Genomic DNA, 17,147 nt, shown 5'->3' with positions numbered 1-17,147 from the left:
AAAAATCATTAAAATAAAAATATAAAATGAATCACAGTAGTCTAAGTAATACGACAGCGTTTTAGTGCCACGTTAAAAAAAAAAAAAATCTAAGATTATGAGACTAAAGTCATAATATTTCATGAATAAAATCGAAATTACGAGAATAAAGATGAAATACTACAAGAATAATGTCAAAATATTTCGAGAATAAAGTTGAAATGTTTCGAGAATAAAGTTGAAATGTTTCGAGAATAAAGTCGAAATATTTTGAGAATAAAGATGAAATGTTTCAATAATTTAAATCGTATAAATTAAAGTCAGAATATTTTGAGAGTATAGCCAATATTGCTATATATATTCTTTAAAATTTCTGCTTTTGGGCTCCATGGAAGACAGACAGTCACACAGGTTCATAAAAAACATGAGGGCGAATAACAGATGACAATATGTCCATTTCTGGGTGAAATATTACTCAAGAAACCCAAAATACAAAAAACTCAATTACAAAACCATCAGTGCAGATACCCACCTTTCAACCACCTCAATATCAAAACAGAAGCGCTTATCAATCGAGTCAGTCTTCCTCCTGATACAGGACTTCAGTCTGAACTTCTCTGTGGGATTTGACATGACACCGTTCTGTGAAAAGAGAGAGACAGAAAGTGAGGACCTGATGCAAACAGCACCTCTGTTCCTACAGATCACTGAAACATGAACATCTTTGAACCTGTTTAGCAGTGGGTTTTGCCTCTGTGTTGCACATGCTGAAGGTGTTGCTGCCTTTTTCGTATGTACAATAATGTTGTATCCATGCGCAACCCAAAGGCCCTGAAACACACATTGTCATTTGCAGCTCCCATGCTCTAAAATTTGAACAAATAAATATAAATATATAATACTTTTGGAAAAAATACAATAGATAAAAAAAAACAAATAATTCATAACAAAAAACTCAAAATTACCAACAAAATTCTTAAAATTTTAATTTTTAATACTTCCTATTTTAATTGGTTAAAGTACCTACAATTTGCTTTATTTTTTTTATTTTTAATACATTTATAGAATAACTGTGTATTGTGTATCCATCCACCAGAGGGCAATGTTATCCTTTCCTAGACCAGGACATTCACTGTCTTATCTGAAATTCTATAAACTAATTCTAAGAATGTAATCTAACTGTTTACATGTGGAGAGCAATTTCATTCTGGCATTTCCTCTGCAAACACAGGATAAGACCAAAGTGAGGTCACTTTAAAGATATAAGATATAAATGAAGATGCATGAAAACCAAATTCTAGACTTATTGTAATTTTTTAAAAAGTGTCTGGTATGGAAGGCCATAGACTGTCTGTCCTTCTGTTTGCTCATTCTTAGTGTCTGAAAGACTGTAACGCACGTTTCTCCTGGACATAGAGGTAGCCTTCCATTGTCCACTGCCCTGGGGGCTTCTGGTCTTGATCTGCAGATCGGACTCTGTTCATCAGCTTTTCTACTTCTTGCTTGGTGCTCAAAAAGTTGTTTCTTGTCCATCCAACAAACAAAAACACATGTACACAAACAGATCATAGGAATAGCCACTGTCATTTTAGAACAGCCAATTATATTTAATCTGACAGATGCAAATATATTTAAAAGCAGATATGAGATTGAAATAAGTATATAGTAATAGACATTTACTGCATACAGACATGCATAGGAAAGAGGAGCTCTGTTGCAAAAGATAGTGATTTTACCATAGTGCATGATTTATAATTCATTTTGACGTTTGCATACAATCAGCTTCATATGTATGTCTTTTTCTGACTTAGTTAACTTGCTTGATAGCTCACCTGATACAACACTGCAATTAGTTGCTAACACAATCGGTTAGGTTTAGTGTAGGCATTACTTCTAAAAGTGATAGAGCATTAACATTTTAGCGCCACTCATCAGACATTTCAATTTCAAACTACCACTTTTATGCACAAAAACAAGCATAATAAAACATTGCCAGATTCATGTTTATCTGTTTTGGATAAAACTGAATGCAATTTTAGTGCCATTTCACTTCGAGTACTTTTTTCTTTCAAAATTAGGTATTTTGTAAGCAAATCTTTTTTCGCACTGATACTGTACATTGATATGGAAAGTGTGTGTGTGTGTATTTATATGCACGCGCACACACACACCCACACACAATCAACTTTAGTACTTTTTTCTTAGTGTCTTCAAACAAACGTCATCTTGGTTTATCTTGGTTTATAGAACATTTAGCATGCTCTTCAAAACAAATGCTCATCAAAACTCAATAGTTTTAGGTAGTTATGGGAAAAGAAATCATCTTTTTTATTTGCCATAAATTACACCATTTCCCAAGAATGACCCGAAATCTTATTCGAGTAATGCAGCTGCCATCTAACAGAGGACAATGCTTTTAAAATCGCATAGAGACTGAAAAGCATTTTCCTCAAACAGATTGCTATTGCTTGTGTTGGTCTAAAAGTGAATTCTCTCCCAACAAAAAAGTCGTCATAAAAAAGTTATAAGCCATGAACCAAACAGCTACGAAGAGAAATCAACTTTAAAGCAAAAATGGATTTGAAAATCAGACAAAAAGAGATAATCACACAGATTATTGTGAACACAAAGAAACATTCAGGAGCACAAAGACTTCTGCCCTGTGACTTTTATTGAATAAAATAGCTTCACTACTTCTCAGGTGATAATGCTGATGTTTGAAATTTTGCACTGCAAACATCAGTGTAGCTTTCCGTGCTGTCAAGTGACCATGGTATAAGCACGATGATCTACAGCAAAGTGTTTATTAAACGGCTTTTTCTGGAATACTTGATTCTGATTGGTCAGTCACAACATTAAAAGATCTAATGTTTCCTGATAATGACTGACGTTAATACCAACGCTGTATAACAGACAACTTCTGGTATCTGAAGCTGGCACTTCTTTTATCTCATATAACAATGCAGACTCATTATCTTGTTCCATTCAGACACAACTGATGCCATTTTTTTGTGCCATTAAGCATTTGTATTGAAAATTAAATTAGCATTAATAGTACGGCAGTACTGTTATACTGCTCTCCTAGTTGCCATAAGAATTTTTTTTTCACTAAAATGAACATTAAACAAAAATCAACACAAAATCAACATTTAACTACCAATTAAATATAAATTCATTAAAAAAGTAATTAAATAAGTATTAAAAGGAACCTCTGGAACTGTTTTCTTTGTGGAAGCTTTACAAATGAGCTAATAAAATATTTCAACTCAAATCAATATTTCGTGTCCAATTATTTACTTATGTGGCAAGTAGCCGCATAATAAGCTGGATAATGTATATCCAGCTGGTTGTTATCACAAAATAAACCCCTCCGGGTGATAAAAGGCCTGTCCTGATCAGCCTATCCAGGTTTATTTTTCAAAAACAACCAGCTGGATATGCTTTAGTCTTTGCTTAAGGCACACCTAGCCATGAATTATCATATATATATATATATATATATATATATATATATATATATATATATATATATATATATATATATATATATATATATATATATATATATATATTCATTTATGTACATACCAAGTGCATTCAAAATGTCTTTCACAGTTTGTTGGAAAGAAATTAAAAGAAATGGCTTCATATCCTTCTTTTGTCCTCTAGAGTACTTACATCTCAGGCAAATACATCACTGTGAATTATCAATACCACTCCTACAATATAAAAGGTGCTTGTCCTGCGGTGGTGAAATACTGTTAAGGCTAATGTCTCACGCTTTCGCAGCAGCATTATTTCAGCGTATATATGCCGCAGTGCTGACATAGTACTGCAGTACAGGTCTTTTGTGCTTTAGAAAAAGCTGAAATTTTGTGACACCACATCAGCTTTGAGTTTACAGTGACAGTCAAAGGTTAAAGGTCACAGAACCCAGACACAGAGATGCTGACGAGCAGCAGGAAGTGGTTTTATTACAGGCCAATATTGATCAAAGACACACGGAGCAGGTCACAGGATAAAAACAGGGCAAAATGGAAGCAAAAACTTTTTTATTTGTGCCAGGCATAACATCATGTGGCTTTATAAATATTTTCAAAAGTAAAAACACTTTATTTTTGGTCAAAAAGGAGGCCACAGTAATTGAAAAAGTGAAAGAGAAGCTGCATGACTCACATGAGACATACTGTACTTACATTCTGTAGGTTAAACTGTAGCTGCTGTTTGTAGGGATCAAATTCGTGGGCCAGCTCATAACCCTCATGGTAGAAAGTGAACAGACCCTGTAGGAAGGCCAAGAGCTGCAACCCCAAAAAGATATAAATACAGCAAGATGTAAATAAGTTTCCATCATATGCTTGTTGCACAACATATCCATCTCGTCATCTTTCTCAGCGCAAACAGGGATTTCACAATGTTTTGTGTCAGTTTATAAATTCTGAAGTTTTCACATAACTGCTCAATCAAAAGACTGACAAGACTTGCACACAAAGTTAAGCGCAAAGTTCTTTACAATGTTCTCCAAAACAAAGTGTTAAAATAGGAGTATTTTTCCTCATTAAAATTTAAAGGGGTCATATGATGTTTGCGAAAAAGAACATTATTTTGTGTATTTCATTTAATTCCACAAGTTTATGCGGTTTAAGGTTAAAAAAAAAACATTATTTTCCACATAATGTACATTATTGTTGCTCCTCTATGCCTCGCCTTTCTGAAACGCATCGATTTTTACAAAGCTTGTAGTTCTGAAAAGCGAAGTGTGCTGTGATTGGCCAGCTGTCCAGTGCATTGTGATTGGCCGAATTCCTCAAGCGTGTGACGGAAATTATACGCTGCTTACCATACTGTGATGGTGTGTCCCGGCATGATGAGACAAAAACAATAACACCCATTATAAACGAGGCATTTGCTGGATCCAGTGGGGACATAATTACTAATTATAATGACTTAAACTGTCTTTTTACACGTTGTGTTGCGTATCGCGCAACGTAAACATGTCTGCATTTGTGTTTGGAGAAATAACAAACAACAAGCGCTACTCTACACTGCTCAAAACTCACATTTTAATCATCAGTGGGAAATTCTTTAAATATGAAAACGTACTTACAGACTGTGAGTCAGAAGCGCCAGACTGTCCTTGCAAAGTTGGAATTGCCCCACTTTATAGAAACAGACATCGGCATTGTAGTCTACTCTCGCAAGAAACAGTCTTCGTCCTCTGTAAAATGTGCTGCACACATCTGAATATTTGAGTTGAACTGTTCTGGAACAATGTTGTAAATACAACTTAACCACTGATTTCTAGTTGTGTCCACTTTTGGAAGGCCAAACAAAATAGTTTACCGTCTTCACAACATGGTGGTGGCGGCAACAGAGAGAATAAAAGTTACGCCTTCTTTCTTTGTGTGAACATTTGGGTGGCATTATGCAAATATTTCCACACAGTGATGTAGAGATGTGGGGGCGTGTTAGAACAAGCTGTTTTAGGGGTGTGTGGTTGACTCTTAACTTTTATAAAGTATATCTCTTTGGATGTGAGACTTTAAGACTTTGCAACTTTACAGATCTTCTTTATACACCAAGAGCTTGCAACACTCCAACGAGAAAGGAAAAATTGAAAGTGCATCATATGACCGGCAGCCATAATTATCAGAATCACAATAAAAACTGTAAAAACTAATAAGAAGTATATGTACTTATATTAATCAATGTTGTTTAAACCAACATGAAATCACACGACAAACCAAATAAAAAATTATTGAAAATACATGAAAACCAATATAAAATAAGCTTTATCTCTGTAAATCTTTATATTATTTGATATTTTTGCTGACAAATATAAATTAATACAGTTGCATTGGTAATTGAAAATGTTAGCTTTTGCATGTTTCTACATCCAAACCACTGATGTCAGTACAAGTCAGACTTAGGGAAGGGGAGAAATTAGATTTTTGAGAAAGAAATTAAAACCCTGTAGCTACACTCTAAAGAATAATTTTTCAAAGCTGTACGTAAAAATAGTTTCTGACACGTTTTACAAGAAAATACCAGTCCTTCTATTTCAAAATTTCACGCTTAATGAAATTATTTGTGACATTTAATAGCAATTTCTGAGTGAAAACTGTTTCGAAGCCATTTTCTTCAGTGTACGGTGAGTGCATAACGTTATGACTAATGCCCCATTTATTAATCATCAAAGATATCACATCCCTATAATAACTTACGAGGCCCGTGCAAAGATTTGACTTTCTGATAGTGACTTTAGCAAAAGACTTCAAAGATGCTGATGTCACACCCTGAAACTCAAGAGCAGACCAGACTGCGGTGCTTCTGGGAGATTAACAGCATCGTTTTTTCCAACGCCAGGTGATAAACACTGGATGCTCCTCTAAATCTATACAGTACATTCTCTGGCTCACTTTACCGCTCACACTTATGCATATAAATATGCTTAATGCAGAAACGAGTCATGCAAATTCTGTGCACTGATGAAATATGTGAGGTCCAGCTGTTGTGTATTTCACATATTTATTGGAGAGATGCTAAACTTGAAAAGAAAAAAAAAAAAAAAAAGGACATCAACACAAACTACTCTCAAACTAAGAAAAACTTCAGAAAACTTTCAGCTATTGTTATGCACACAAAAAAAAAAACCAATTTTGCTTCATTTTTTTTTTTACTGACCAGTGCATGTTAGGTTCACCCAAAAATGAAAAGCCATCATTCTGTCTTCATTCACTTACTCTCATATTGTTCCAAACATTATTTCTTCTGTGGAAGATATTTTAAGAAATGTCTCAATGTTTTTTTTTTGTCCATTCAATGGAATTCAATGGCAATCAAAACTGTTTGGTTAGCAACATTCTTCAAAATGCCTTGTCTTCAACAGATAAAGAAAGTCATACAGGTTTGGAACCATATGATGGTGAATTTTTTGGGTGATCTGTACCTTTAATAGCTCAGGGGTATTGTGGGACAGGAAATGAGAGCTGAGGTTTATAATTTGGCATGATAAAACAGTGAGATTATGACTCCAGCAGTCATAAACTGTCCAGCTACTTCCTGTTGGCTACAAAACCATTACTGACCAGATGGATTGATTTTCATTTCATTACACCTCATTAAATACACATCAATACACACGCAGGATACACATTTGACTATATGTTTTGTGGTTGTGTGTGTAAGAGTGTGTATTTGTGTCTAAATATAAGAGGAAATTTTATGTATCACAAAGATCTTACCGGCTCAACAAATTCGAATTTCTTCTTCTCTTGAACCTCCTGGATTTTGAAGACGTATTCTAGAGAGGCATCATAAAAGAGTTGCCTTTCCTTATCAATCTGAGCGTCAGCCTGCAAACGAACAAAGAGCACTGTTACCCTAGAGATGGACAGAAAGTTATGGCTGCCAGGCTTGTTTGCTCATTTGGATGTGTTTGGGCTTTGGTTAATGGATACATGTGAGAATTTCTGGCTCAGCTTTGTGAGAATCTGTGTAACAACAAGCTAAATAAATGCAACTGAACAGCATGAAAGAAAAATCAGGAACTGAAGCTTTTAAATGCTTGTTTTTTTAAAAGGATTAGTCATCCAAAAATGGAAATGTTATCATTATTTACTCATCCCCATGTTGTTCCAAAAACCATATGTCTTTCTTCTATAAAACACAAAAGGAAAAATTCAAACTTTCAAGTTGCAAAAAGAACACCAAGTACTATAAAAGTAGTTCACATGTCTTGTGTGTCATTATTAATTGGTTCCCAGTCATTATAATTGCACGGAAAGAGCAGAATATACATTATTTAAATTCTCCTTTTTGAATGTTTGGAATGACATGAACATGAGTACATTTTTAAATGAACTATCCCTTTAAATAATTACATCACCATCAATGTTGCAATCAAAAAAAGACAATATTATTGTAAGTTATGTACATCATTTCAGTCTTGCATGTGCTGTTTGTTTCTGTTTTCAAGAAAATTAAACAGAATTGTGATTGGTTGTCTTTCTTGCATATATTTAACCATTTAAACCTGATTTTCTGTGAGTCTAGATCAAATCAAAAAAAAGCAGAAATGGAAAGACACTTCTAATGCAGCACTAACTCAAAACTAAGACTAAAACCTAAACTTGAGCTCACTATAATTCTTTTGATGCCATATAAGCACTGGTATTTACTTCAGAAAATGCAAATCTAGCCTTATTTGTTGAATGATTCACCTCTTGGAGAGCTGATTCTTTTTTTCTGGACGACAGGTTAAGATGTTTTTCCAGTGAGGAATAGTACTTTTCCGCCTCCTTGTCAAATTTCTTCTTCCCCTCCTATGGAAAACAAATGGTTACTGGCATTATATTAGCATATTTAAATAAGATCAAAGTCAGTTACGTAAACTGTAAAATTACCAGAGCTGTCAATTACCAAAACTAGTGAACAATGGTTAACAAATAATACAAAGTCTTTCTCATAACTGACTTTTTAGTGTCTTTTTAAGTGAATTAAGTCGGTCACACAGGTGTTCTAATAAAGCAACAACAGAATCACTTTAACTATGAACATGTTGCACTAATACTTGACAACAACAGAGTGTGCCTGTGAACTTCCAGTAAGACCATTAGATGGCACTCTCATTCTTTATCACACAAACCCATTCCTGTCTCCAAATGAGATATGCAGTTACTGTTAAAGAAACAGTTTAGCCCATAATTAATATATTGCATGTAAATAAATATATTGTCACTCTGAAAAAAAATACATAGCAAAAACAAAACTAAAATATTACTATACACATAATAAAAAAAAGAAAAAATATCACAGCAATATATTTAAAATATCAACAATTGGATAAAATCAAATGACACAAAACTCTTGAAAATATACACAATCGCATTCACTGGCGATGCTCTGAAATATCATCTAAAGTCTGTGGGTCAGTTATTATTAAGATTACATTCCCTGACAGATTAGCCAATCAGGTAGTACAGTATATGTACCCTTTGATAGACAGAGTTCTGTGGAAATGCACACAAGAACTGTTTGTTCAAACATACGAAAAAAAAAAAAAAAAAAAGTTAAAAAATGTTCTAAAATTTCAGCCAAGAGAATCAAATTATAGGAACACAAACTCACAAAATATGTTCAATGTCATGGATATTAAAAGTCAAGATGGTAGTTGTTGTTTTGTCATAATACAATAGCTTTTGAAAGGCCATTGATGTAGAAATGCTGTTTTGGCAGTACAATAATATAGTTACACCATTGACCAACAGTAGGGTGACCAAACGTGCCATTTTCACAGGACACGTCCTGGCCAGGATTTCTATATTGCCTAAAATATCCGGGTTTTGGCTTTGGTTTCCTGTTTTCATGAAGGTAATGATTGTTTGACCAATAACATAACATGCAGACATTGTACGTGATCAACAAATCGTGGTGCGTGAGAAGGTGGTATCTACAGAGAACGGTCAAAGCGATGCAAATACATGTACATACTAGTGTTTGACTACAATAAGAACTGAGCATACCGATCGCTGTATGACATCACAGTACTGTGAGAGCTATTCAAAAGCACAAGAAGCCGTCTGCTCTCTAGAGCTCTCACGGTACTTTGTCATACAACAATTGGTCTGCGCAGCGCAAACAAAGCCAAAACATGGATATTTTATGCAATATAGAAATCCTGTCCAGGACGTGTTCTTGGAAAATGGCATGTTTGGTCACCCTAACCAACAGGGGCTAATTGGATCATGGTACCCTGCTAAACCCTGACCACTTGGCTGTGTCCAAAAGCTGAAAAACTGTGCCTCCGAAAGTTGCATATGCACATCCAAATCCAATGATCATGTGACATCTTGTCTACTGAGATACCCTCATCAGATTTTTGTAAATGTAATAATTACATTTTCACTTAGTTATCACCAAAGCTATCTCTATTTTGTTGTGGATCATTAAGAAACCACAGGACTGTGGTCTTGGACTTTACACTGACACCTATTGGTGTGGAGGCACCACTGCACAAAACTACACTTACCTGAAAACGTTACCTGGTGCACATTTTATAGGCTAGCTTTAGATGAAAAGTAACAGATGTGAATGATGAAGAGGAGAATTCTGAATTTAAAACCCATTCCATTCCCTGTCACAACTCACAAGATAACTAACTTCACGAGAGGAGATTTCCACACAAGAGAATCCACAACACTGAACCCTTCAAAAGGCCCTGACTCCATTCAGTCTGTTTTCACACCTGAGTTGTTTTGCCTGAGGCCTTTCACGCAGCGATGCAATACGTAGATTCTACAGTTATCGCTATATTCAAAGGTCATATGTAAATTTTAAAGTGCTCTATTTCTTTGCAGCAACTCATGTGCTGTTCTGAGTGGGAGCATGGGAGATGACAGAGGGTTTGTTTGGACCACTGTCAAAAGAAGCAAGCTGGTTTGTTTGAGGGCCAGGGTTAGTACATGAGCTCCATATATGTGATCCCAATAATTTTTAAGCACCTCAATACAACTTCTATCAAAAAATGTGCAAATAATTCCAAATAAGGAAGTACATATTCTGAAGAAAAGATATACAGAGAAACATGCATCCTGAGCACAGTATACATACTGCGGAAACAGTATATTCTGAAAACTGCTATAGTTGTAGTTATAGACAGTCATGCAGTGAAAGGAAACGGCTAGTAAAACTTGAGCTTGTGTGTATTTTCATTCCCATGGCCCCTCCATTAACCCTTGACTCCATATAACGGCTACTGATATGATGTAGCTAAACAGTGCGCTTGAACAATCTCACCAATACACACTGTCAGTGATGAAATAATAACAGTCCTGCATCTACCGTGTTTCCAAATTCCTGACAGCAATCAATAAATAATTTCAAGATTGAGTCTTTAGACGCTTCCTCTACTATGTCCAGAAAAAAAAGAGAAAATCGTTTCAGAGGAAACCGTAGTGTCTGTATCTGACTCCTATGGGATATAAGTTAAATAATAAAACAGACAAATAAATGAATAAATACATTAGATAGTGTCTTGACAACCAATAAATTTCCCCTCGGGTTTGTTTGCTTTATATGAGAGGATGACAGAGGAATACAATATACCGGATCTTTTGGCTTGATGACATTTTTTTTTGTGTGTGTTATTAATACTGCAAAAAACATAAATAAAAAAAAAAGAACATATCCCCCCAACACAAAAAAAATAAGATAAGAAAAACAATAGAAAAAATAACAACAAACAATAACAGAAAAGCTTGAAATGTATCGATATTGCCCCATTACTGTCTTAAATCAATGGGATAATTCACTATAACCACTCACAATAGAAGTTAAAAAGCTTCAAAACAACCCAAAGAAATAAGCCAGAGGCTTAATGATAACCAGGCCCACACAAAATCTCTACAGAATTCATCCGTGTTTGTTTATTCCGACAATAATGGAAAATTTGATAAGAATTCATGCCATCAAAAAGACCGTAATACTAAAAAGTCTACAAATAACTTCAGAGCTTGTTTATAAGTAGGTCCATGCAGTATCTGCATTCAGAATCTAGATGTAAAAGTGGAAGTCTGCAAAACTGATTTGAATAGAGTGAAATGTGTTCGACAGAAACAGAGTACACTGCAAAAAGTGGTAACCTGTTATTCTTGTTAAATATATATTTCTGCCTGATTTAACCCATATAAAGTTTTATTTTTGTTTGTATAAATTAATGCATTAGTATGCAATTAATGCATTTAAAAATAAAAATATTTAACACTTATTTTTTATTATTTTTTGCATGCCCTTATTTGTATAGTTGTATTTTAGATTTGATCTGTATCTATCTGTATTTTTAGGCTCTACTGTTAGTGTTATCTGTATGCACCATGGGTCTTAGAGTAACACCCTGTATGTATGTACTGTACATGTGGAAGAATTGACAATAAAGCAGACTTGACTTGATTTAGCTATATTAAATAATATTTTTGACTTGATGAAAAACTTGGTTATTTAGCGGTCACCATTTTTAGGTTACCATTTTTTTTCAGTGTATCAAAGGAAACTATAAATACATAATCTTACAAATTGACAATTAAGATGTATTTTAAACATTTTAATGATGTGCAGTCACATGAGATGAAAATCATAACAGCGACCTAAAAAAAGTTTATTTTTACCAGGAGTAGGTTATGGGGCAGCCATATTGAGTTCACATGAAATTCTACTAATAAGTCCATAATGGAACAACAGCACAAAAGATAAAATGACTGACTGACTGATTTGCCATAAATATACTTTAATTGTTCTAAAGGGTGTTGCAGTTTCATTCATATCAGTAGCAAATTCTAGTATGGTTCGTAGACCAACCAAGTTCGGAAAATAAAGTTTATCATCCAAACTCTGATGTCAATGAACACTGGTGTGTTCCAAAAGTTTTATAAAAGCATTCCAAACAACATAGGGGATAAATAGAACTTTGCAAATTCATATTTAATATCTCTGGAAATGTGGTGCTTCTACAGGAACAGAATCAATGCAGAGCTACCCATAAGGCACTGATAATCGCTACACAGTGTGACCCTCTTCTGTTGCTCCAGCAGGGTCTCCGCTGACCATCAGGGCTTTGTTTCAGACTTTCAACAATTTACTGCCGTCCTCTACTGGGATGACCTCACGTGACCTGTGTTCACGGGGGCAGTGTGAACTGCAGCCAGGTTAAAGACCGCTGTGCAACGGATGGGGCTCTGCATGACAGACAGACTTCAGACCCCCCACAGTGTGACAGAAAGCCAGGCAGACAAACATATGTGCATGAGTGCACACACACACATACTCACAGAGAATCCTGGAGCCTGCGGAGCCACCTGGCCAGACTGGCTGATGGCACCGATTTTGAGCGATCACTGCCTCAGATGCTGACAGCTTCAAGGGGAAACAAACCAACACCCCCCAGGGGTGCACTGCACAAACAGCCCAGACACTTACTCTTTATTCTTTTTCCTCTCTTCTGCTTTTAGAAGACATTAGCCAATATCCAAATTTTCCAAGCTTGGTGCCAAATCTAAACAACTGTGATGGAATGTCTTGCCACTGTTTATAACACTCTGATAAAAGTTCAATGAATAAATATAATAGGATCAACTTACTAAATACCAGAAGAGGAGAGAAGAGAGACAAGATGAGAGGAAAGGACAATATGAGTGAAGGAGACAAGAATACAAGATGAGACAAGAAGACAGAAACTAGAAAAAAATGAGATGAGAAAAGAGATGAGATGAAAAAATAAAGATACAATAAAAGAGGAGAGGAGATGAGAAAAGACAAGATATAACCAGATGAGAGAAGAAAACAACAAAATAAAAAAACAACAAAAAAAGAAAAACAACAAAAAAAGATGAGATGAGAAGTAAAAAAACAACAACACAAGACTAGGAGCAGAGAGAAGATGAGACAAGAACAGAGGAGAGAAGACAAAATAAGATGGGATGAAAAAAGAGAAGAGAAAGAAGAGATGAGCAAACACAAGACAAAGACAAGAAAAGAGTAGAGGACATGACACAAGATGAGAGAGGACAAGAGAAAAGAGCTGAAATTTGAGAAGAGAAATGAGATTAGAAAATGTGAGAGAACACGTAAAAATAAAGATTCCAAAAGGGATTTTCACAGTGATGCCATAGAAAAAACAGTTTTGGTTCCCCAAAGAACCTCTCAGTGAACAGTTCTTAAAATAACCAGTGTGAAGAACACCTTAATTATCTAAAGAACATTTTTCTGCTGTAAAGAACCTTCTGTGGAATGACAAGGTTCCATATTTGGTAAAGGTTCTTTGTCTTTCAAAACTTAATAGTAAAGGACAACATACATTACAAAAGTAAACAAAACTCTGCATCAACGCTGCATCCGACTGGAGTTCACTTTTGAGAGGGAACCTTTACTTTTAAGATTGAAGAGGAGAGGACAAGATAAGAGAAGAGAAGAATAAAGGAGATAATATCTTGAGATAAAATCATATGAATAGAAGAGGATGGAGGTAGATGTTGTTGTCTTAGTCCTGTGCTGCTCTCTAGAGAACTGAGGATCATAATTAGCAGTGACATCCTCAACATCTTCACACAACACTTCAATTAAACTCATTAAGGTCTAATCAGTCCTCTGTTACCTGATAAGAGCAGGTGGGACATTACATGTGCCTGAGCAGTCAGTGGAAAACAACTGAAGCTCTACTGGTGCAGTGCAGTGCTCTTGAAAAAAACAGCTCTTTTTTTGGCAAACTGTCACAATGTTAATTGGACACATAATCTGGCGATGATAATTATGAAGCAACACTTTGACTTGAGCTATTTTGATGGCACTCAAAGCATGTTCTCACCTTTCTAGTACAACATAAAGACCAAAGCAAAACACAAAATCAAACTTGCATAACGGAAACAGCATAATAAATTAACATACAGTAGTACAGAATAGTTCAATAAACGAAGAAATAAAATCAGTCATTTAAAATATTTTAAACACACATCATCACTTAGTGTACCGGGAGTATAAGGAATCTTGTGGATTTTATATGTTGACAAAAACATTTTTTACTAGTCAGACTCTTTTATATCAGCAGATGATATAAACAGGTTCTTACCTGTATTCAAAGCCAGGGTTTTAACATAATTAAGTTAAAGTGCAATTTTAATATTTTATAAAAACTCAATACATGGTGCAGAACTGCTATTAATATGCCATTTGGAAACACTGACACTCTGATGGTTTTATATTAATCATTTAAACATCTGGCACAACGAATGGTGTTACTTTGGGATGGGACTTCCTGTTTGGGGAACAATGTCACATGGGGTGTCCAGGACTTCAGGACAAGCTTTAAACTTGGTTGGAAACAATTATTTTCAATTCCGTTTGGTTTAGCTGTTAGCCTGGTCCAGTTAGCCTTCTGGTAGATGATGGCAACTACATCATTCTGAAAACAAAAAGCCTACATTGATGGCTATCTGCGTATTTAGCTGGAAACAAATAACAAAAGACAATCCTCATAATTCCCTCATTTTTCATTATATCATAGTAGATGTTTCACCAGTCTCCAATTTTTCAAAGGGCTCTTAAAAGCATAAAATAGCCATTGCTAAACAATTGGCATTGAAATGAATTGGAATGCTAAAGGCTAGCTTTCTCAAGATATTATAGACCTTGCTGTGTGCTTCTAGTCGTGCAGAAATCACACACTGCACTTTTAAAAAAAAAGCAATATTTATGATCAAAAAGGAAGCTGCACGGTACCTTATTATGAAAATGATCATGACTGGTTCAAAGACCTTTAGCACAACAGTTACCAAGCTGTCAATTTTAATCTTATTATGCAAACATCAGACCTCTGTAATCACAGAACTGAATACTAACAAACTGCAGCGCATTTCACTTCTCGTTTCATAAAAGCGTCACAGAGACAAGAGAACTGTTCTTTCCTCAACGTTTGATCAACCTTAGACATAAAAGCTATTATTTCCTGCCAAGCACATAAGGGTAAAGGTCAACTTCCCACCTCTTATTTTGAAACTATTTCTGGAGGCAAGAAGCTCTTTTCAAGAACTTATTCAAATTAACTTTTAAACTAACCATACAAACAGACAACTTCACGTAGAGAAGACTTATTCAAAAACACACTGTACTGGACTCTGCACCAGACAGGAAGTGCCCTAGATTATACAGACACCCAGAAGCACACCACACATCATCAATATTAAAACCATTTATCATGAATTTTAAAACCATAGAAAGGCCTGACAGCAACACTTCAGATACAACAGGCATTTCTGTATTTCTGTCCAGCCAGATATCATTAACTGAGTTCCAAAGATGCCTACCCAGACAACATTGTAAGGTATCATAGACCTGTTCCAAAAAGTAGACAGCATTGCATGTCTCCTTCACGGATTATGAAATCCCAGATCACAGAAATTATGATTACAAGAAAATGTTTAAAAATTAAAAACATGCCTAATAGAAATACAGGTTTCCAGGTGAAGTTAAGTTTCTTTTTCACACAAATTATGATTACAAGGACATGATTATTGATTAATAATTTGTCTCATATATGGTATAATTTAATGAGATGTGTATTTGTCCCTAAATTCAGAAGCATGTAATAGCAAGTTAATTATATGGCCATTTGTGAATATCCAATGCCAAATGGTATGACAAACAGTAAAGTTTTTTAGAAAGAAAAATAAAAAAAAAAAAAAAGGAATAATCAATAAAAAACTAAAAATTAAAAACAATTTAATAACATATTAAATCCTCAATAAACTTAATCATGTATTCCATAAAAGTAGCTGTAATCTGATTTTTAGCATTTTAGAATGTAATTTAATCTAATTTTTTAATCCAGATTACAAGTAAAAAGTTACTACCCAGAACTGGTTATGGCATCAATAACCTTTTACCATAGAACATGATTTATAATTTAATACATTTTAATACCAATATTAATAAAAAAAGATACTTTCATCAAAAAGGTTGATGTTTACTGAATTAAAAGAAACTACTTTAGACAAAAGGTGTTTAAAAATTGTGAAAAGTGTTGAAAATTAAATTCAGTAATGGTATACTTTGTATAACCATCCATATAGATTTTAATCCAATTGTTTTTAAGAAGTCCAGTAAACTTTTTAATATTCATTTATTTTGAAAAGTTTTTAATTGGAAAGTATGGATTAAAAAAAAAAAAAAAACTGATCTACTAAACAGCTGCCAATGTAGATGCTAGACATATAAAAACATACTGGTTTCTTAAATTCACTATTTAATCAAACAAACAGCTACAAACGAAAGGATGTGTGTCTAACATATCAGTTTCTGAAGTCTGTGAACATAAAGTACAGATGGTGTAATTCTTGCTCATGATTACCCAGTTGTTTGCCATTCACAATGTACTTTTTTCAGTAACTGCATGTTTGCACAATGTTCCGAGTTTCACGGTTACCTTGAATGTCATCAGATATGTGCTGGTCTAGGGAAGTGGGAGTGTGTCAAGTCTGAAGGTGCAAGTTTTTGTGTAAGCGAGGTCTTGTCTGTGAATTTCTGAGTGGTTAAGGACATAAACAAAGCCTCAGCTCTTTCTTTGACCAGGGTTAGCTCGACCTACCGGCTGGAAATGCAAGGCTCAGAGATACACAATTGAA

At 34.7% G+C, this 17,147-nt stretch overlaps 1 protein-coding gene across 1 annotated transcript in view; it reads right to left on the bottom strand.

Annotated features, from left to right (window-relative positions):
- The window catches only part of LOC109109126 (rho GTPase-activating protein 42), a 57,548-nt gene that overhangs the window by 18,425 nt on the left and 21,976 nt on the right, over positions 1 to 17,147 (bottom strand). The window contains 6 exon segments of the mRNA XM_042743378.1: positions 512 to 621; positions 710 to 810; positions 1,379 to 1,508; positions 4,176 to 4,280; positions 7,224 to 7,334; positions 8,202 to 8,303. Coding sequence (XP_042599312.1) covers positions 512 to 621; positions 710 to 810; positions 1,379 to 1,508; positions 4,176 to 4,280; positions 7,224 to 7,334; positions 8,202 to 8,303 — 659 coding nt within the window.

The sequence above is a fragment of the Cyprinus carpio genome, chromosome B18 (genome assembly GCF_018340385.1).
Source record: "Cyprinus carpio isolate SPL01 chromosome B18, ASM1834038v1, whole genome shotgun sequence".
NCBI lineage: Eukaryota > Metazoa > Chordata > Actinopteri > Cypriniformes > Cyprinidae > Cyprinus > Cyprinus carpio.
This window is presented reverse-complemented; position numbering and strand designations above follow the sequence as displayed.